At 40.4% G+C, this 22,955-nt stretch overlaps 1 protein-coding gene across 1 annotated transcript in view; it reads left to right on the forward strand.

Annotated features, from left to right (window-relative positions):
• The window catches only part of fbn1 (fibrillin 1), a 67,969-nt gene that overhangs the window by 21,918 nt on the left and 23,096 nt on the right, over nucleotides 1-22,955 (forward strand). Inside the window, exons 8-33 of the mRNA XM_054770468.1 lie at nucleotides 896-1,093; nucleotides 3,248-3,373; nucleotides 4,211-4,336; nucleotides 6,235-6,387; nucleotides 6,469-6,678; nucleotides 6,832-6,984; nucleotides 7,078-7,197; nucleotides 7,271-7,396; nucleotides 8,043-8,165; nucleotides 9,640-9,762; nucleotides 10,733-10,885; nucleotides 11,206-11,259; nucleotides 12,606-12,731; nucleotides 12,821-12,946; nucleotides 13,043-13,162; nucleotides 13,528-13,665; nucleotides 13,741-13,791; nucleotides 13,900-14,025; nucleotides 14,118-14,345; nucleotides 14,432-14,557; nucleotides 15,362-15,490; nucleotides 16,177-16,302; nucleotides 16,969-17,094; nucleotides 17,216-17,338; nucleotides 18,538-18,663; nucleotides 19,059-19,184. Of these exons, the coding sequence (XP_054626443.1) occupies nucleotides 896-1,093; nucleotides 3,248-3,373; nucleotides 4,211-4,336; nucleotides 6,235-6,387; nucleotides 6,469-6,678; nucleotides 6,832-6,984; nucleotides 7,078-7,197; nucleotides 7,271-7,396; nucleotides 8,043-8,165; nucleotides 9,640-9,762; nucleotides 10,733-10,885; nucleotides 11,206-11,259; nucleotides 12,606-12,731; nucleotides 12,821-12,946; nucleotides 13,043-13,162; nucleotides 13,528-13,665; nucleotides 13,741-13,791; nucleotides 13,900-14,025; nucleotides 14,118-14,345; nucleotides 14,432-14,557; nucleotides 15,362-15,490; nucleotides 16,177-16,302; nucleotides 16,969-17,094; nucleotides 17,216-17,338; nucleotides 18,538-18,663; nucleotides 19,059-19,184 (3,462 nt within the window). The remainder of the gene's footprint in view (nucleotides 1-895; nucleotides 1,094-3,247; nucleotides 3,374-4,210; nucleotides 4,337-6,234; nucleotides 6,388-6,468; nucleotides 6,679-6,831; nucleotides 6,985-7,077; nucleotides 7,198-7,270; nucleotides 7,397-8,042; nucleotides 8,166-9,639; nucleotides 9,763-10,732; nucleotides 10,886-11,205; nucleotides 11,260-12,605; nucleotides 12,732-12,820; nucleotides 12,947-13,042; nucleotides 13,163-13,527; nucleotides 13,666-13,740; nucleotides 13,792-13,899; nucleotides 14,026-14,117; nucleotides 14,346-14,431; nucleotides 14,558-15,361; nucleotides 15,491-16,176; nucleotides 16,303-16,968; nucleotides 17,095-17,215; nucleotides 17,339-18,537; nucleotides 18,664-19,058; nucleotides 19,185-22,955) is intronic.

A 22,955-nucleotide genomic window follows, 5' to 3' on the forward strand; every position in this document is an offset into this window, starting at 1 on the left:
TAGAGTTGCTGCCAGAGGCAGAGACACCGTGGAGGCTGCGGTGCATGTGACAGGACTGGGCCGGGCCCAGGTCCACATGGGAAACGCACAATGTGTCGTTTGTTTTAAACAACTGCACTGTTGGAACTTGTCTCCGGCTTTCCTCTTGCTGTCTGTTGTCTGCTGTGAAATGTGGAAATGATTTTTGCTTTTGGATCCAGTCCAAATTCTTTCTTTAGGGACAACTTTTCTCCTTTTTCTTTTGCCCACTGCCACTATCTTTGTTTCGCCATCTTCCAAATCTTTCCCCTGATACATTTCTTAGATTTTATTGAATGAGAGTTTGCAAGTCTAGGTGGCGTTTGGGAGAGGAGGTGATGTGTGTGGATAAATGCATGCATACTTTGGGATTAAGGGAATGAGCTTTTCAACACATTTTGGAGGGAAGGAGAGAAAAATGTTGGACTCATATTTAATGAAAGCTTTTTAGCTCGAGTTTTAGCTTGGTGGAAATCACCTACTGTGCTCCATAAACACACCCTGTCGGTCTGACTGCAGCCTTTGGGAGGTGTATGTATTCCCTATTCCCTACTGGCTAATGCGAGTGTAAGTGTAAAGTATAATAAAAATCGCTTTATATGTTGACTATTTGTTAAATCAATCACAATATTTATCATCATACACTGGAACCTTTGTTTGTCTTCATTAATCCGTCCCAAAAGGTCCGACTCAAACCGAAACATACTCTTAACGAATCCATTTTTTATTCACGTACCCCTATTACAATTGGTGTACCCTTGGGGGTACGCATACCCCACTTTGGGAACCTAGGCTCTACTCAGTACCTTTCTGGTTTTAATACTGCTTTTCATTTTTGCTCTTATTAGTTGCACTCACACTTGCTTTGCCTTCACAGACTATCGTACCGGGCCCTGCTTCGCTTCAGTTAACAACCAGATGTGTCAAGGCCAGCTCACAGGTATTGTGTGCACAAAGACTCTGTGCTGTGCCACAGTGGGACGGGCATGGGGTCACCCGTGTGAAATGTGCCCAGCCCAGCCTCACCCATGCCGGAGAGGCTTCATACCAAACCACCGCACAGGAGCATGCCAAGGTAAAGTCTATGCCTCAATCTCCTTTTCTGTTTTGACTGTTTGTTTTTGCTTTGCAAGAAAAGTTCTGCTTCACTCTTGTCTGCTGCTTTTTAACTCTTTTCACCTCCTCGTTTGCCTTTACCAACTTTGTCTTTCACCCCCTTGTCTCTACCAACCATCCCCTCTCCAGAGGATTAGTTCTAATTGGGTTAAATTGGGGTGGGTGGCAGTGCCTCCCACATGTGTATGGAATGCCCGCAGACCCCCACTGTGCTGGGACTGTCAGAGTCTGTAACACGGGTCAGTGGCGGCGCCATGTGGGAGAGCTCATTTCTGGAAAGGCGTCCTTTGGCCTGCCTGCGTTCTCCAGACCCAACAACATTGCAACCTCCACAGGAGATGCAGACTTGAGCCAGGACCCAGGGTAGACGGCATCAGGTCCGAAACTCCTGGAAGGTTTCAACTTCATACCTGTAATGAAGACTGTCAATTGTAGAACAGTTGCACCCTATCAATGAATAATTATCAAAAATGAAAAAAAGAATGCATACATCAAGTAAATAAAACCTTAATTTATCAGAAGTAGCTTGTATAGTCATCTAAGGGGGCACTTCATTGGGTGCACTTACACAACAACTCTCTGTGTTTGTGTGAGTGTATTGTGGGTACTGGACCGATGGGTCATCTGTCCTGGGTGTACCCTGACTTTCACGCCAAGTTGAGGATAGGATCCAGATCACAGTGTCCCTGAACAGGATAAATAATGTATACAATTACCATAATTTCCTGACTATAGAGGGCACTGGTATATTAGCCGCACAGACTAAATTTAAAGAGAAAAAACGATGTCTATAAGCCGTAGGTGTCCACGTTGTAATTTGGGATATTTAGTACACAGAAAGATGTTACACAGAAAGATTTTTTTAACTTTGATTAAATGAGTGCGTGTAAAATGACTACTGTAGTTAAACAATAGCTTACAAAGTCATTCATCGTCGTCCTCCTCCTCCTCCTGGGAACTAAATCCACTAAAGTCATCTTCTTCAGCGTCGCAATTGAACACCATCCTAATTCCTTCATCACACACTTTGTCAGTGTCTCTCTCTTTCGTTGTCTTTCTCAGAGTCACTGTTGTCTCGAGGCAAATTAGCTTGAGCTATCGTGATATTATGTGATATTGCTAATATTACATAAATGTGATATTAGCTCCACTTCACTCGTGCATGTTACTACTTCAAGAAGCGGCACTGTAAGCATCATGGGAAATGTTTTATCCATAAATCAACCACAGCACTATACAAACCGCAGAGTTCAAAGTGTGAGAAAAATGTAGCGGCTTATACACCGGAAATTACAGCAATGAATGGATGATTATGTTTATTATTGTGGTTTTGGTAGCGCTTCCTCTTTCTCCATTGCTTTCTTGTTGTTGTTATTGAGTTCAACACAGATGAATGCACTAATTTCTTGTCCCTGTGCTGAGTTTAATTTAGCATCGCTGTGTCATTTCTCAATTTTTCAGTCTGGAAAGGAATCTGGGTACTTATATTTAGGGATGCTCCAATTGATGGGCTACCGATCAGTATTGGCCGATTTCCGTGAAAAATCAAGTGATCAGTTTATGTCGATTAATGCTTTTTAACACCAATCACCTGTGGCTAGTACTATTGTAACCCGCAGCGATCCCTGCATGAATGTAGTGCCTTGCCCTAAAAAACATCTTGGGCAGCGTCCTCCTCCTCTTGAAAAAGTAAGTAAAATATGTTTTTGTCTAAATTGAAGTGATTTCATGGTTCCTTTTTTCATATCATATAGCCTCTAGCAGGCGTGCAGTCAGGAATTGTGGGTCCAATGAAAAAAATCCCGTTCCCCCCATTAATTAATTTCTAACTTTATTAGCAATTACCTATTTTTTGGCCCCCCTGGCAGTCAAGGGACCTTGGAATTGTCCTGATTTTTTCCCTTTATGCGGCACCCCTGGCCAATAGCATTCATCATAAATACATTCAAAAATGTATAATTAAGCCATGTGATTGGTATCGGACGATTTCAGTCCCGGATGATTGGAATCGGCAGCATAAAACCCTGATCGGAGCATCTCTACTTATATTATATGGCATGTATGTGTATATGCAAGGATCGCTATTAATGATACATATGTTGTGCTTACATAGATGTGGATGAGTGCCAGGCAATCCCTGGCATATGTCAGGGAGGAAACTGTATCAACACGGTGGGATCCTTTGAATGTAAATGTCCCGCTGGGCACAAATTCAATGAAGTCTCACAGAAATGTGAAGGTAAGAATTAACCCTAGACAGGCATATTACATTTAATCACAACATAGAACAAAAATGACTTGAGTTAAAGATTTAATTAACAACATGAAAGTATAGGTTGTGGTTAAGTTTATGTCAAACATAATGTACTGTTTATTACTTTGTGACAAGGGACCACACATACTGTACGTGTCTTTGGCAAGTCTTTGAAAATGATCATCCAAAGAAGCCTCCTCTCTGATCCAAAATGAGGTCCTGAACGGTCTTGAAGCATTTATTTCCCATTAGTGAAGCTAAACCATTAAGTTCAGGCTAAATATTATAGCCACATGTTACTTCGAAGACATTTCACTTTCAGCTGGAATTCTTAATTGTAGTTGTTGTGATGGATAACCACTAAAGCAAAACTCTTAGTAAAGCAATTCTACTGCTCCTCCACTAAGACCGGTAGAGTGACAGTGAAAAATATGGGCTCATTAAGGCATGAATATGACAAATTCCAGGCCAACTTTAGCTCCAGACCGGAATCTAGGGAAACACTTTGAGCAGTTTGTGGGATTCATATGAATGGTAAAATACAGAACGTGCAATTTTATGGCTGGAAAATGTCTGGGCAGTTTAAAAATTTGTTTAAAACAGTTGTGTGTCATAGTATAGTGTGTCTGGTGATGTGCAAAAAGAGGAGCAGCAATAGAGGCCCCAGTATTCAATGTTGTCAAGTTAAAATGATTTATTATTTCCACTCTTGCCAAATACATCACCATTATTGAAGTTTCTAATTTCCATTTCATCAATAGTCATGATTCCAGTTTATAACAAACAGAAAAGGAATTTTGATGAGTTGTCTCCTCTGCTTAGATCTCGATGAGTGTTCCAACATTCCGGGTGTCTGTGGGACGGGAAAATGCTCAAACACTGTCGGCAGCTACTTCTGCAAGTGCCCTCAAGGATACTATGTGTCAGTGGATGGGTCCAGGTGTATAGGTGAGTCTCTTTTTCAGGCTTAAATATCACATCTCTGTGCTGGAGTCTCAGTCATTGCTTAGCTATTTTTGTAACTATATGTCATATTTTGTAACTATATCATAAATGAGACAAATAGTTTGAGGTAATCATTTTGTTTCCGTTTGCACTCTTTTTTGCCTGCAAAAGTCTGTTTAGAGCTCCAGCTACTGGAAATGAGTTCAGCTGCTTGTTTCTAGTTTTTCAATGAGCGGCCTTAAGTCTTCTAATTAATTATTTAATCAATCACTGTAGAGATTTTAGATTTGATTCCCCAAATCTTAATTATATACTGTATCTTAATAAGATACATATTTTAAGCAAATTTGTGCTTCCTATGTTTCACGGTGGTCTTAGGAAAAGAAATGACATAAAATTATAATACTGTATACTTAAAGGTGCTGCCCCTCTTTGGCGCCAATATAAGAAGAGCACCACCGGCTAGCACATGTTACCAAAAGCAGTTTAAAAGAATAGACTCAACAGATAAAGGTTTATATTTGTCACAATTTGAAGTTAAAAAAATTATTGCCATTCATCACTTTCACTTACCACTGTCTGGTGCCCGTAGCATGTGCACGTGCATAAAAGCAGTCTTAATGATGTGACCTGCAATTTGGATTCATTGTGTAGTTATGCTAGGCCAGGGGTTGGCAACCCCTAGCATAAAAAGCGGCATTTGGCCTTCTCTTCCAACAAAGAAAAATGGTCTGGAGCCGTAAAACATGAAACAGCTTATAAACTTTTAAAAGTTTTAATCTTTTTCAAATTTTTAAAACAGAATTCAACTAACAGAAGTGCAGAGTGCATGTGTGGAACTTTGTCGGCTTATGTGCCACATATTAAGCACACGGGTGGGTAAGCCACTGTGAAGACGTCTTTTTCTTGTCTCACTGGCTGAACAAACTGACCCCTTCCGCCTTCCCTTCCTCATCCAATCAGCAGTCAGAACACAGTGTAGATGCGTTCACGGACTAGCGGAGAGTCGGATATTTCCAACGAAAACGCACTTTTCCTCTGCTTCGGTGTTAAAAAAAATTCCAGAGCTCGGCATGGGAGCTGCAACAAGGAGGCTGAAGAGCTGATGTGGGTCCGGAGCCGCGGGTTGCCGACCACTGTCTAGACTTATACTTAGCTCCGATCTCTTGACTTTGTGGCCAACATGCTAACCACTCAACCACCGTGCAGCCCCCAATTGAAAAGTAAATACATAAATAAATAAATAAAAGTCGCTTCCCTGACACCTGGATGCCGCATCGTGGCAACCTGCGCAGGGCACCCAAAGCACAGACAGGTTGGGGATCACGGTGTCCGAGACCCACAACTCAGATCCCGAGCTGCAGAGAACGCGGACCGCCTTGTCTGTAACATTTGCCCTCACATAAAGACATTCTGTACAATTAATCTGAACATAAATCTGTAAAGTCTTCTAAGAGAGCTCACTTTGACCCAAACCACTCTAATGAAGAATATGGGATAGATTGGTCCAATAAATGTACTCACGCCATCATACAGTATGCAAACAGATGTTCATGCTACTCCTCCATGAGAGGATGTTTTTGAGGAGGGAATGTCTGAAGCTTTCTTTCTAGTGTGCCAAACATTTTGGTTTGATTCCCACTTGTGCCTCAAGGACCCAGCACACGTTCCTGAGTTAAACCTCATCATATGAAGACTGGTGAGTCTGGGTGTGAAACAAGAGTTGATATATTTATGTTGCACAGAACCTTAGTCATCCTGATGCACAGTGCCAGGAAGTCCATCTTGTAAATGATGGAAAATGTGAATTATTTTTTGATTTTGTTCCTGCCTGTTTCCTCACCATGCAGACGACATGTCGCATCTCTCCCGCTGACTTTGTTCAATGTGGTTTCCCACAGACACGCGTGGTGGTTACTGTTACGCCAGCTTACTGAATGGGCGCTGTGCCAACCAAAATTCACAGTTGCTGACTAAAATGCAGTGCTGCTGTGATAGTGGGCGATGTTGGTCCGATGGTTCCACCCCAGAAATGTGCCCTATCCGCGGAACAGGTGGGATTACTGAGGAAGTGTTAAAACGTCTCATTTACGTGCCATCATGTCAGCTAAGCCATTTACTCTTCCCACATTTAGACGAATACCAGAAGCTGTGTATCCAGTTACCCAGTATTAACGGTGGACCTGAACATGTCCCGGGGACCCCTGACCAACCAGTTATCTACCCACTGCCATATCCTGGTCCTGACCGGGGCCCAGGGCCAATTCCGGGTCGACCACCAAGTTATGGCCCAAATGGTCTTGGTCCAGTACAGGTTCCAGGACCACCAATACAACCTCCTCCTGGTACACTACTGCTTTTGCATTTGTTTGTTAACTCTTTCAATTAATTTCAATAATTCACTGTAATTCCAATTAATCAATCCAAATCTTAAATGAAGATTTTTTTTTTATTCTATGATCAAAGATCTACAACTGATACATTGACGTATATTTCAGGTCAAGTTATTATCCAAACCCAGAATATCACCAACATTTGCCAGGCCTACCGCAACATCTGCCCAAATGGCCGGTGCATCCCTCTGCCAGGTGCGAATTATCGCTGTGAGTGCAACATGGGCTTCACATTGGACGCGAGAGATGTATGTGTTGGTAAGTCACTGTCGGATTCAGAGAGTTTTCAGACAATACAGAGATTACTAATAAAGGTAAAAAACTTACAACAACTTATATTTCTTACTACAGATGAGGATGAATGTGAGAGAAACCCGTGTGCGCATGGAGAGTGTGTCAACACCCCTGGGTCCTACATGTGTCGATGTCCTGCTGGATTCCAGTCCACTGCAACCAAGACTGAGTGCAGAGGTGAGCACGCACGTGCACACACCGCGTTGGTGACCCCTGATGTACAGTATGTAACCGGTGATCTGTTTTTTAGACCTGGATGAGTGCGTCGCTAATGGACGAATCTGCAACAACGGTCGCTGTGTGAACACTGAGGGCAGCTTCCACTGTGTCTGTAATGCCGGCTTTGAGATCTCAACTGATGGCAAAAACTGTCAAGGTCAGTCAGCACATCGGAATCTATGGAGTAGAACAGTTTGTTTGGAAATGTTCTGTTTTTTACATTGAAGTCAGTATAGTCATATCTAATTGACTGGTCTGCTGTTTCAATCCATTCCTTAAAGGAGGCATTTGCTTTTAAAGACATGGTGTTTAAAGACCATTTCAGTGCTATACTGAGCAACTAGTCATGTTGGGGTTTTGACTATAAAACTATTTTTAACTATAAAATATTTATATTTAATGTCAGTACCAATCTTTTTCCAAATAATTTCTGTTCTAGTATTTTATGTCGCAGTCACGTATATGTTTCCATTCATTTTGAGTACACTATGAAATTAAAGACTTGGATGAAAGAATTGCACTTTACTTGAATGCAGCACCATATAATGAGATCCAAATTAAAGACTGCCTTTACAAAGATAATAATGCTCAGTTTTATTGCCAATGCATTCACATGAGAGATGCAAGATGTATAATAAAAGCTTGGTGCACTTGTACATCACTACTGCGATAGTTTGTTGATTTCATATCTCTCTTACACGTTATCTAAGTTTGTTTCATCTGTGTTATCATGATTCATTTTATGACTACAAAAATGAATTACCTGGTCAAACTCTCAATAACTTATGTGTGATGGTCCACAGACCAGGATGAGTGTCTGATCCGAAACATGTGTCTCAATGGACTGTGCATCAATGAGGATGGCAGCTTCAAATGCATCTGTAAACCCGGCTACCTACTTGACACCAGTGGCCGCATGTGTGTAGGTGAGTTGGTAACAACATTCTACTCTCATCTATGCATATTAATCTTCACTTTGCGATGGTTATGGTTAGTGCGCTGTGAGTAGGTGGCCATATCCCTAGTATGATGGTATTTCTGCTATGGGAATCCTAAGGGCAAAGAAATCCTCCTAAAAGCCTTGCGAAAACATCCCTGAGCATCCTGGCAAGATCCCAGCTGGACATGTAGAACATTGGGGCCCGCCTGCTTGGGTCTGACGTTCACCAGCAGCCAGCCCTTTATAAACACGCTCATGCACAGGGAAAGGAACTTGTTATAAAATTAACAAAGGATGGAAATAAGCTGCTCTGACTGTCAATCACTGGGACATTAACCGTTCAAACAGCTTTCTGTTAACCTCTTAGTTGACTTAGGATGTGAAGGATTTAAATTGGATTTGATTAGACTACTTTCTTGAAACTAATTACTAACAGCAGCAAGTAAATACGGCGCTGTAGTGCAATAAATAAGCCACAATTCCGCCAAATGTTACATTTTAGTTAAGATTGACAGTAGACAGTTTCAAATGCTAAGCCCTGATCTTGCTTGTGTTTTCATCGTGGGTTGTGTAAACGGGATGGTGATAGCTATGTCAACGATATGTGAAATCATACCAATGCAACATTGTGTAGCAATGACTTTAACAAAGAAGAGAAGACATTAACACATCAACATCCTTAGGTTGGTGTTCTGTCCTGCTGACATGTGGCTATTCCAAATGTTTCTATGCTCTTCCCATTCCAATTCCATTGTCACAAGAAGTGCCAGTTCTCCGTGACCATTCAAAAGACTGCATCCAGTTGACCTCCACCCTTTTGTTTCTGAGCCACTGTGGCTGGTACCTCAATGGAAGGTTGCCAAAAATAAAAGCTATTTGACAATGAAAACACAAAAAAATGTGTAGGTGCACTTATCATTTACGAAGTACCCTCTTGACCAAAAATCATGAAGATTAGAATAGTTAACATATTCCCTCATAGCTGAGTTGCAGTCATGTTGTTCCACTTGGCCTCTGGTATGGAGACCTATGCTGACCTAGTTAAGTCATTGGGTGTGTGCTGACGTATGTGATCATTTACGAAACGTGAGTCAGAAGGGTCCCAGGAGTCTCCCTCCAAAAACTGAAAACCATCTGCGTGCTTGACGAATTATGGTTTATCATGATGATCATTTTGATATGCTCAAGATTATGATTATGATGAGAGTTCATGGAAGTGAAATCCTGCTACAGCTTTGACTGCAACTTTCAATCAGTCAAGTAATACCCTAAGTACAGTACTGGAAATTGATTCAGCAGAACATTTTTACTACCTCAGAATTGCTGTCTGGTTATTTGCCATTTCTGATGGCATGCGTTGACAGAAAGTGGATTAACACAATCATTTTAATGTTTCTCCAATGGAAAACAGTTGTCAGTGATGAGATGTAGCCCAATCCCCTTGGTTTGTCTTCCTTCAGACATTGATGAGTGTGAGACTCCAGGTATGTGCATGAACGGCCACTGCGTCAACACAGAAGGATCTTTTCGCTGTGAATGCATGGCGGGAATGGCGGTGGGCCTGGATGGACGGGTCTGTGTTGGTAAGGAACCTTTTAGTGTACTGTACATTCAGTGACAATATTGTGCTCATTGCAGACAACATGGCAAATTAATTGCTTATTTTCCTAATTGGGAACAGGAAGGAGGTTTTCATAACTATAACCAGTAGTTTTAATCTGTCAATTTATTTATTGTGTAGTGCAGTAAACAAAATCGAACATCATAACAAGACTAATTAGTCTCACCCATGGTGCTAATCAGATGAAAATCCTATTTTACTAAATGATCTACTATTATTTTACTAATGTCTTCATTGTATTCATGGGAATAGTCCATCAATTACTGTAAGTTGACCGTTTCTCTTTGCCTTTAGTTTTATTTTTTTAGTTTAGTTTTTTACTGTTAAAGAGAAACATTCTAAAAGTTTATACTGTACTTTTATTTGTTTTAAATCTCTGACAGCTACATGTACATGAAAGACATAATTTGGCTCTTGTGTGTGTATTCAGCCTCATCCTTTCCGATTGTCTTTCCTAATTACCTCTCTGAAAAATTACTGGAAAGAGACGTTATTTTTTGACATTGAAATCCAAATTTACTTACAAAAAATTGAAAGGTAAAGTAATATACTGTATCTGTCCATGTTGAAAAGTATGGAGGAATTCATACATTTTACGGTGTGAAAGTAAAGAGAGTATTGTGATTAGTACTGATTAGTGTCCATTGACTATATCATGTGATTAATATGATTAAAAACTCTGCAGACATAATTTTCTACATTCTAACAATTGACATTTCTCTGTGTATTGTTTGGGAAGCAAAGCGTTGTTGTTTGGTCAGGGGGAGCTCTCACCAGGATGATTTCAGCGCAGGAGAATGCTTCAAACCCCTGGATACTATTGAGAGGGAACAACCGCATGTTTTCCCACTGTTTTTGTTTACTCCCTCTCGTCTCCTCTTCTGCCTCATCTCTCACACACTCACTCTGCTTGGTATGTTCATATGACACAGACACACACATGCGCAGCTCGTGCTATGGTGGTTACAAGCGAGGCCAGTGTGTTCGGCCTTTATTTGGAGCTGTGACCAAATCCGAGTGTTGCTGTTCCAGCACCGAATATGCCTACGGGGAGCCCTGCCAACCATGCCCACCACAAAGTTCTGGTAAGCACTTTCAAATCACATACGGGGCCACCTCCCGTCCGCTTCATTCAAAACAAACCTACATTACTTGGGATGGCTTGGACACTTGACACATTTGTTATAAAAATTACCAAGCACCGACATTTAAAGTTTCTGTACAGAAGAAGCCAGTCACAGTGCACCACATAAAGGGGACATCTTAATATGCCACCCAGCCAAAATGACAAAGCATATGAATGGATAATAACATGGTAATAAATAGCTTGCTTTGAATAATCTTACATTAAAAAAAAAAGTTGGATTACTTCTTTTTTTAATGGCCAAACTGTGTTGTGTTGCAGCTGAGTTCCTGGTTTTGTGTCCAAATGGTGTTGGCACAACTGGAGATGGAAGAGGTATACATGAAACAGTGTGCTTATTTTCTATTATTGCATCATGACTGTATAAATCAATTGTAATATTATTATTTCCTTTTTCATGCTTCCCAATAGGGACAGGTTAAAGAAACTCTGCAAAGTCTTTTAGGTTGTCAACCATGTCAGTGTAAATTATGAAAGTCAAAGATCAGAGTTCGCGTGATCGCCCTTAATATTTTTTTACACATTAATCAAGGCTAGATACACACTGTGTCATGTGATGTTATCATGTTCTGCAAAAACAACAGACACATTTGTCATACTCAACAGACATTTTGACCCTTGAATACGCTTGTATGCTTTGTTGCTCACCAGGTACACATTTTGTTCCATTTTGCCGGTTTCAGTTATGCGTTATCTCTGAAACTTGGCTGGTGCTCCTGTGTTGAGACCGCTCACTCCTCCTGCTGCAAACCCTCTCACGTAGCGTGACGTGCACCTCCAAAAAAATCTTACCTCACGCACCATAAAGGCTGTGATCGGTTAGCTTGTTGGCTTGAACATTATTTCTTATGCGTGTCCGACTCCTTCAGAGGGTGAACAGCTCATCTCCACGAGCAGCATCTCCTCTTATTTTGGATCAACATTTGCTATAAAAGTGACTTTGGTAACGCATTGATTAGTTCCAGCTGCAATAACATTCTCCTTCTCTCTTTAATTATCATTGTTCACTTGCGGCGAAGGACTCTAACAAGCTAAATTGTTGACAAGAGTTGTGGTTGCTCACTAAGTTGACATCAGTTCACATACTCAACCCTGACCAAGAGCTCCAAATGGGTCTACAAAGTGCAGCCCAGCAGCCATTTGTGGCCCGTGACTTGTTTTTTATTGGCCTGAGGCACATTGTAGAAATAAAATTAAACCAACAAAACTGCAAACACTGAAAAAATGGATCAAAAAGGCATAAACTAACGTAAATTAACAAATCAGCTGTTTCTGTTTTGACTTTGCCTATTATTTGTAAAAAAAAAAAAAAATGCATGTTTAAGCTAAATTTATGTATTTGTGGTCAAAATTAAGCATTTACAAGTATAGAAATGGCTAAATGAAGTAAAATACAAATATAAGGCATTCGGTAGATGCATTTCAAAACATGTTTTGATATGTAGTATTCTACACCGGTCGCTAGGTGTCAGTAATGTTACATTGATAAGACAATAGCCAACCCAGGAAGTACTCTTTGATAATGTGACTCTCAATGCGTGAGTCTACATTATGTCTTATTTATGAAAATTCTTCAGGTCTGAATTCAACACCATGAATCAGTGTTGTCCAATGATATGTTTCTACATTGAGGTGCAACATCCTATTGTTTGTCTTCGTAGATATTAACGAGTGTGCCCTTGATCCGGACCTCTGCCAGAATGGCGTGTGTGAGAACATGCTGAGGACATACACATGTAACTGCAATGAAGGTTTTGAGATAGACCTGATGGGCAAAAACTGCATTGGTAAGTGACCATTTGTCTTCGTCCATTTAGAAAATGATAAATAGACATGACACGGGAAACAAAGTCCTGATAAATGTGTTTTCCTTCAGATATTGACGAATGTCTGATGAATAGGCAGTTGTGCGATAATGGCCTGTGTAGAAACACACCGGGAAGTTTCACCTGTCAGTGTCCCAAAGGATTCACCTTTGATCCAGAAACTGATGTCTGCAAGGGTCTGTGATGCATTCACTTTTAGTAAATGCAATAAATACGTCGACTACCATGGGTGAATCTTGGATTAATCATTTTGGCCATGTTTTTTGTCACAGATGTGGATGAGTGCAAGTCAAGCCCTTGTGTCAACGGAGACTGCGAAAACAGTCAAGGGTCATTTGTGTGCTTGTGTTCAACTGGCAGTTCGTTGGACAGCTCTGGGCTTGAATGTATTGGTAACTATAAGTTCCTATTATAAACTATATATAACTACCATTCCTGCGCTGGTCTACCAATAATTCAATGATGTTTGATTGGCAAATTGTATTTACTGTATCGCCTAAACTCACAAAATATGAAATGCCGTGAACCCTTGAAACCAACCTTTAGTTTATTTATATTTTGAATTTGCCTGATAAGCAATAATGAATATATACTTTCTGAAATAAATAACAGGCACCTGCACAGTATTCAATACCAATTTCCATTTCATATAATTACAATTGGCTTCCCAAGCCAAATCCTGTCCTCAAAGGCTTTAGTTATTTCCGGTTGGCTGACTATTAAGAGAAATTTTGGTTTTGTTTGTCTGGTGAATTAGAGACAACTAAGAGTACTTGCTGGCTGAAGATGGTAAATGATCGCTGTGAAGTCAACATCAATGGGGCCACACTCAAGTCCCACTGCTGTGCCACACTAGGTGTGGCCTGGAACAGCCCTTGTGAGAAATGTAAAAAAGGTAAGCTGTGTAATGAGCTAAAAGATTGCTCGTTTCAGTAAGTCATCTTAAATGTGGTTTGTGTGTCATTCTCAGATCCGATCTGTGGTAAGGGCCTTGCTAGAGCCAGAGGAAATGTGTGCGAAGGTAGGATGTGCTTTGATACATCTGGACCACATATAAAACAATATACATATAGAACATATAGAACAATAGAACCTGATGAAGCTGTTCCTTTCCACCGCTGACCCTCAGATGTGGATGAGTGTCAAGTGTTTCCTGGAGTGTGTATCAATGGCAAGTGTGTCAACACACATGGCTCATTTTACTGCCAGTGCCCTCCTGGCATGACAGTTGATATAAGCGGCAGAACCTGCATCGGTGAGTACTACAAATTAGTGTTCCTGCATAATGTTTTCTTGGACTCGACCCATGCAGAAAATGAATTGCCTCATATTTCCTGTTACTTCTAGACTTGCGCACAGAGCAGTGCTACTTAACACATGAGGATGAGCGCTGTGGAGCGCCTATCTCAGGGAGACACCGTGTGGATGCTTGTTGTTGCTCAGTGGGTGTGGCCTGGGGCCCAGAGTGCGACGAATGTCCGGAGAAAGGTACTCCAGAATATGCCCAGCTCTGTCCTCGTGGACCAGGCTTTTCCCACCGGGGTGACTTCATCAATGGAAGACCCTTCCTCAAAGGTATAAGGGCCATCCATAGTGGCAGACATACAGTACATGGAGGTCTACTTTGTCTCTCACCCATTTTGTCCCTTGATCCATCTCAGATATAAATGAATGCAGGATGATAAACACACTCTGCTCAAACGGGAGGTGTAGGAACACCATCGGAAGCTTCCGTTGTCGTTGCGATAATGGATACGCACTGGATTCTGATGAAAGAAATTGCACGGGTGAGTAACGAAAGATGTAATCATTGAAGTGTTTAATTCAAGAACAATAATCAACATAATCACTAAATAGTGAGCAATTGATAGTCAGCATTTGGTTCAACAGAACATGCAGTTTTGGGACTGTACCTGGCTTACTTCAACTTAACACATTAGCTTACCTTACTTTACCTTGTCTAATACATGAACCTACCTTACCTCATGCATTAGCTTGCTGAATTTAACATATTTTCATTTGTGAAACAAATTGGTTTACCGAATGTATTGGCTTAGTTGATCTTGCCTGACCATACTTGATTTGAGCTCATATGAGACACTGACTTAGTTAGCTTGCCTACCAAACACATTTGTGAGGAAAAGAAACTGCACTATTGATGTTCGTGTGGCACCAGCGTGTTAATCATTTTTGACTACGGGGTGATGTCACAATACCAAAGGGATCATTTTGTGGACCCAGAGGTTTGGATAACAACTTCAAGTGTTGGATGTTAGCTCAATGTGATACAACACAGACCCATGTTAAATTTAAATGTGCCAGCAATAATTACTGCAAAATTGTTGTCAAGCTATTGCCCAAATTCCGCTCCTCGTGTTCAAAGAAGTCTGGTGGTATCGTCTTGTTGCTCTTGGACTCGGCGGTCTGATGAGCTTTTTTTAACATATCATTTTAAGTTAGAATCACAGCATTGTGGCTTTAGTATGCATTGCATTTTGATATATTTATTTGATATATTCATAGTTATTTTCTATAAATAGTTTGAATCCTGGCAACTCACTAACTTTTTCTGTTGTTCATCTTCCTCATAGACATCGATGAGTGCCGCATCTCTCCCGACTTGTGTGGACCGGGCCGATGTATCAACACTCCAGGAGATTTTGAGTGCGAGTGTTTTGAAGGATACGAGAGTGGCTTCATGATGATGAAAAACTGCATGGGTGAGTGATAAATCCTTCTTCACACACACAGAAAGTTATATATACCTTGGGTACGTTTGTGGCTGTGGAGGTTTACATTTTTTTCACTGCACACATACAATAGAACAGCCTGTTTCTCAACTGTTCAGGTTTGAAGCATTGAATGCAGTTCTCTACTAACATGTACAACCCAAAACTTACCATTTATATGGTTAATGTAATCATAATGTAAACTCCCATGCGGCACCCAATCTATGCAGCCTTTCATACAAACGTTTTTCATGGCACCATTTACAGTAGGTAATTGCCCTTTATTGCATACTTGACCTCAGTGCACAGTAATGCACATGGAGACCTACATTAAAAATGAATTTATGTGCAGCTAGAAGACTTAGTGCGCCACCATCTGAAAAAATACTTATTTCTGTTCTGAATTACATTTGGCCAACCTGGTTGAAATTTTTGAGCAAAGTCCTCACAAAATGGTGCATCTCAGTACTTGTGTTGGCTGAAGATGTTAGCCCAGGACTGGCAACACAACAACAAAAAAGCAGGTTGGGTAAATAAGAGATGTCAAATTTAATGATTCTTACCTACTTAATTGAATTACTTTATTTAAGAAAGTCATTCCTGGTAGCTAAGATCACATCCAGCCAGACAACCTTTATTTTGCATGAATCTCCAAGTTTTTATTCTTCCTCCATCAGACATCGATGAGTGTGAGCGTAACCCTCTGCTGTGCCGGGGAGGCGAATGTCTCAACACTGAAGGTAGCTTCCAGTGTGTATGTCCCGAAGGACATGAGATCGCTCCTGATGGATCTGCCTGTCTAGGTGAGTGATGAGGTTGTCAGCGCCTACAGTTAGGTGGACCATTTCAAATCTTTCCCTCTTAACTGTTATTCCCCCATTCATTTTGTCAATGAATGGATAGCTGGATTGACAAGTATTGGCTCCCTCAATGTTTTTTTTTAGCGGAATGGATTGGTCAAGTGTCTGACTCAAGTCTCTGTATATGCGTGATGTATAGTTTATGTATTTTATGGATGCATGGGCCAATATAGACTACAGACACCACAATGACATAGGAAGAAAGTCCAAAGCACCCCATGAGTCACTTGATATATCAGACTAAGATACCCAGTTGTTTGTGCTTCATACATGACATACTGCCAAAATGATCACATAAAAACTACCTCTCACTCAACTGATTTTTAAAATTTGGTTTAAGTGAACTGTGACCTTAAATTTTAACCTTAACCATGACACTTTACTTACGTAAACAAAATCAAACATTGACATCTAAATTGCAAAGAACGTAGGAGAACAATGTGTTCAGATTTGGCAAGATGGAAGCGGACAGTATTTACATTTATGCTTATCCAGGTTTCCTTAAATGTCACCTTAACAACTGACCCACTACAACTGACTACCATGGATAACACCAGTCACTTCACAGTTGACTTTTCCTTGAGTAAAATGTCATTTGTTCTCCCACAGACATCAACGAATGTGAACTGAGTGATAAGCTGTGCAGACATGGTCAATGTGTCAATATGATCGGACGTTACCAGTGTGTCTGCGACACAGGCTACAAATCTACTGAGGACAGGCTGGACTGTGTGGGTGGGTAATGTGCATGTACATGTACACATTCCCATGTATATGGGGTTGTATAGGATTGAGGAAATGCATGCTAGCGGTATGTCAGATGTTTATTTTTCGTGGGGGGTTTTTTCCCTTTCAGACATTGATGAGTGCACTATTGAGAATGGCGGCTGTGAAACGTTTTGCACCAACTCAGAGGGCAGTTATGAGTGTAGCTGCCACGCTGGATATGCTCTGATGCCTGATCTGAGAAGCTGCACAGGTAATTCCCTTTGTAGCTTTCCTCTAGCACTTCTGCATATTGTACAGTGGACATACATTGTACATAAGGAAGGTTAGTGTTCAGCTAAACCCATTTTTTGTAATTCATAATTGAAATCTTTGAAAAATTGAAATTTCATACCTAGTAAATTATTGCTGACTTTTTCAAAATTCTCCACTATTATCAGCACATTTAACGGCGATCATTCTAATATTATTAGGGCTGTCAATTGATTAAAATATTCAATCACGATTAATCAAATATTGTCCATAGTTAACTCGCAATTAATGGCGGATACAATAAGTGTACCTTTGAAAGAAAAAAACACAAAAAAGTCAGACCTCTCAGTCGCTCTGCGTTATTTTCTCTCTCTTTGTATGACTGCGCACTGCCACAGTGACGCACGTTGTTTTGAGAAGCAAAACACTTTACTTAAAGGGATAGTTTGGATTTTTTTACATGAAGTTGTATGACATCCCCATCAGCATTGTAGTCTATAAATAGCAACTCACCCCCCACTTGGTCTCCTAAGTCCAGTTCTGGTCGGAGTTTGGCGATGAAGAACGTAGTTTCAGGTAGTCGCTGGGGTTTCACAAGTAAGTAGTTGGGCTTCTCAAAACAATATGCGTTCAAAAGAGTAATAAAATTGTATCACAAAAATCTAATCTCACAAATCGCTCAGCATTATATTTGTCTCCCGCCGTATCCCTGCGCACTGTCGCCTCTCCATTCTTGTGTACAAGACAAAGACGCTCGCATCCACTTCAGTGACGGAGCGCCGTGGCCATCTTGGTTACGTGTGTGTTCCACAGCGGTGCAGGGTGGGGGGGACACTGTCGATGTACTACACTGCTGATGGGGATGTCATACAACTTCATGTGAAAACATCCAAACTATCCCTTTAACTTTGACAGCTGTAAATATTGTACATTATACATATTGTGACAATTATATTTCACTAGTCAATGATAGATTGATAGCCTGCCCAGTGATTGACTGGTGACCAGTTCAGGGTGTAGTCCACCTTTCACAGACAGTCAGCTGGGGTAGGCTCCACTTCCGCTGACCCTGAACAGAATGTGTTCCAAAAAATATATTGACGAATAAATGTGCATCACTGCATAAAATTGTTACTTGTTGCTGTTGCTCTCTCCCTACCTTTCTGAAGTTTTGTCTCTCTTGATTTTCACACTTTTCAGATATCGATGAGTGTGAGGAGAGCCCAGATATCTGTGATGGAGGCCAGTGTACCAACACTCCAGGGACGTACCAGTGTCTCTGCTTTGATGGCTTTATGTCATCTGAGGACATGAAGACCTGCCTTGGTAAATTTTATACTTTTAAAATACCTAAAACTTTAACTTACTTAAAAAAATGTTACTTTTTAAAATAAAACAACAGAATAAGACTTCATACTTTTTTGGTGGGGATTAATGATCTTTTAAAGGTTATCCAAAAGATGTGTCATGAGAATAAGACTTTATGACTCAGAGTGGTAAGAGAGCAGTGAGTAATGTTGATGACATTAAAGTGAACATTGCGGTGGAGAGGAATGCGTGACATTTAGATGTGTGCTTCCACTGAGAAACAAAACAAAAACTTCACAACAATGATTTGAGCGCTTCTGAATGGGTCTTCACAAGTGCCCATTTTTCTTCTCATTAAAACCAAGCACATGCTCATGCTTTAATTGCACTGTTTCCCCTTGCTTCCTCTCAAGATGTGGACGAGTGTGAGCTAAACCCCAACATCTGTCTCAGTGGGAACTGTGAAAACACTAAGGGATCCTTCATCTGTCACTGTGAGCTGGGATACTCTGTACGCAAAGGAACCACAGGCTGTACAGGTGATCAACGCACACACAAACGCACACTGTCAGTGTAACGTGAGTGAAAGCGAGGAAGAAAATGAGAACCGTGTTTGTGGTTTTGGTGAACAGCAGGTTCAATAGAGAATGCAAGTAATGAAGGTAATGTCTGACTAACTGGAAGTATCTCCAGCATTAGTCACCACCATCCAAGAGCAAATGGGAGAACATTCATGAACACGGATAAATGCAGCAGCAACAGGAGCAGTGAGGTCACTATCTTCTTTCAAATGCATATATCACATTGCACCTTTGTTTATTCCTTTGCTGCTCATTCATTAAGGTGAGTTAAACATTAGGTTGATGGTTGGAAGAACTCTGCAGCATGTGATCACTCGAGATGGCTCCAGAACACATAAATACATAGTTCATCCAGCCTGATAGAGTTTAAACACGCCGCTCATCAAGTCTAAGTGAAGTCTGATTTACAATGGCTTTTAAAAGAGGACTACTGCAGAGGACTATAGTTGACAGCTTGGATCGTGATCTTATCTGGCCTCATCTTGCTAAAATGAGTCAGACGCACACTCAGCAGCAGCACGTCTACCTTCAGACACAAATAAACAGGGTTTGACTGATGTGTGATTAAACCTAGCCATACACACACTTGCGCGCCAGAATCTTTTTAAAATATCCAGTACAGTACAGACCTTGTAGCAGGGACACAGACAACGGAGACAATTTATTCAGTTTTGGAATTTCACCTCCGGAATACTAAGGACTGAAGAAACTAAATCCTCTCAGACTGGGTGACTTGGTTTGCAAACAAAAACTGTTATTCTTTTTTGGAAAAATTTGTCTCCACAATATGAAATGTATGCACAGCAATTGCAAGGAAAAAAAGACATTTTTTTCGGTTACTTCCTAAAGTTTATTGGTTACAATAGATGTATTAATTTTATGACAATATCACTCCAAACAACAGCTTGGAAATTGTGGTAAATTACAACGGTTTGTGACAAGCTATAGATCGATATGTCCGTACGTTGACACATTAGCACATACTACACACGTCTTGAGAGCCAAAAAGTGCATAAGACATAAATTTGTATGTACAGCACTCCCATTGAAGTCGGACAGACCTGTGATCATACTTTGCGTCATTGCGTCCCCATTTAGCATCCTATCATTCGTCTTGCATGTTTAAGGGTTATTGACATCTGGTAAAGCTGTTTATGACGCTCCTGCCTGGAGTTGTACCCCAACAACAAATATAACCTCAGGGCAGGGTCTGTGTGTTTACTCATTTTTTTGTATTTAGGTGTCTTTAGGACATAATTGGAAAGTCTGGATGGGTGGAGATGTCCTAGTGTGGTTTACAAGCTGGGTGGTGTCATAGCTGTTACAGAGAAAGTCAAGATGATGTGTTAAACAGGCAGAATTTTCCGGCACAGGTGTTACTGCGTGCCGCAATGTGAGAACGGCGGCCATAATCGCAAACATTTTGACTTGTAGACAGGAAGTCAAGCTGGCACAAAACAGGTTGCAGATTTTCCTTTATTTGTTTGCCTATCATCTGTCAAACATTTGCCCTGTTAAATGTAACCTCATCCCTGACAGCAGCTGTAGTTGTTGACACACTTCTCGAATGCAGCGAGCCTTGTTTATCTTTTATATTTCCACATGAAAATGAGTGTCTGTTTAATGTGCTGTCTAACATCAAACCTCTGAGAAAAATTATATTTAATTCTTTCTGTTATCCAGGGAGATTTATTTGTTTCCAGCCGTCATATTAACCCCGTCATCAAATGTAGTGTAAATAAGCCATACCCTCTCCTTGGGGAGACTGTAAACCAGAGCGACCTGATCTCCAATTGACAATGTTTTCAAGGGCTAGCCTAAAAAAAGAGTTCATCTCACGAGTACCAGCATCTTTGAGCGTGTTCACAGCATAGATATCGTTCTTGTACTTACTGTACATACACGCACGATGAGATATTTAAGGCTGCTTGCCAGTTGTGATGTTTAGTGTTTTAGCTGAGTTGTTTAGTTTGATCAAAGTTATTTTATTTTTCAGAGTTAACCTCTGCTATTATATAAACACTTTAGCCTTAACTTTACAAATGAGGAAGGAGTAATGTGTTGCAGATTTACCTTGTACAGTACATCTTTGTTCTTACATCTGCATGATGTTGACCGAATTAAAAAGAGTCGCAGTGCCAGTTTTATATGTGACACGACTACAATAGTGACCTTAACAGAGATTCTTCTCACTGTTTGCCTCTTGTGTTTGTGCTGTGCTCAAATGTAACTTTTTTGTTCAACTTTTACTTTTTCTTTAAGTAACAAGGTATGAATTACTGCAGGGCAGTTTCTCTTACAACAGTCTGTGTTTAATAGCATTTTAGTTGTGTTAAATTTGTGAATATGAAGCATGACAAGAGGTACAAGAGGTGAAGAAATGTACAGTGGCCAGGGAATGCAAAACGCTTTAACACAGAAAAAAAATTAAGATTTCAGAAGACATTAGACAAAGACGAAACAGAATGGAGTTTCAGAACACACATTAACAAAAGACAAAACAAATTACAATCACACAAACCTAAAAAAGGAATATACCAAAGCCCAGACTGATAGGAATGCAGGTCAACGGCATGCAATTAACTCTTAGTATGTGAGTGTGCATAGTGTGTTACATAAATGCTTGAAACAGTTGAAAAGAAGGCGATTAAACGGTGGTGAGCGCATAAGAAATAAAGAATGTAGCAGATGCAAATAGCGCTTCTACATGTTTATCTGCATTCTTATACTAAATCAGTCTGCAGGAATATGTATGTATTTGTATGTGTCCTTCATTATTTAGCTGCGCTCTGATTCCATTGGGGTGTTGCGTACGAAAATGTATTTGCTGTAAACAGTCGCGACCCTTAATCAACTTGTATTGCTTTGCCTAGAAATATTTGTTTTAAATAGCGGAAGATGTGTTTCCTTGCAGTTTAGTGGTTAATGACGAGAGTGTAACTTTATTACTTTGCGTCCCCAGCTCGATTACGCCTATTGCACACTTTTTCCCCTCACTTTTATGTTACATTTTTGTTTTATTTTCGTGAAATAGACCAGGCTTTTTGTAATTGTGATGTATGTGGGTTTTTGTTTCATGAACTCTTATAAATAGAAACACGAAAACCAGCATGGATTTTCCTTGGGTTTTAATCCTAGCATGATTTAACGTAAACAGTGTACTCATTATATGTAATACATAAATAAATAAAACTGAAATGCTAATTTGTTTTGCCTTTGGTTCATTTGTTTGCTGATATGTTAATTTGTTTTCTGAAATGTTAATTTATTTTATGAAATCACAGTTTGTTAATGTGTTTTGCACTTCCGAGCCACCGACAGAACAAAAGGGAATGCACCAAATCCCCCTACAATATCGTCAACGTTATCACTTCCTGTAAATCTGGGATTTTGTACATTCCCCTCCCGGTTTGGATAATTGTCATTTGTTTTGCTGTCTGTTAGGGTATGCACTTCTCGTCCACCGTAGAAATTTGCCTTGTGGAAGAGATATAGTCTCTGTTTCTACCGGGCAGTCTCGCTCAGATTTAGTCAGGCTATCGTGCTGCATCTTGACTTCAATTGCATGATTAAACCTCATGTCAGCGGGCTTTTTAGCAAAAGCAATCACAACAATGCATGGCTTTGAACCTCATTTTTACTTGGATGAAGGCAGCAAGTTTCCTACTGCTGCTTTAACATAAATTCACACATCTCTATATGGCAAACACACGCTAGAATTAAATATCC

The sequence above is a fragment of the Dunckerocampus dactyliophorus genome, chromosome 3, assembly GCF_027744805.1.
Source record: "Dunckerocampus dactyliophorus isolate RoL2022-P2 chromosome 3, RoL_Ddac_1.1, whole genome shotgun sequence".
Lineage (NCBI taxonomy): Eukaryota > Metazoa > Chordata > Actinopteri > Syngnathiformes > Syngnathidae > Dunckerocampus > Dunckerocampus dactyliophorus.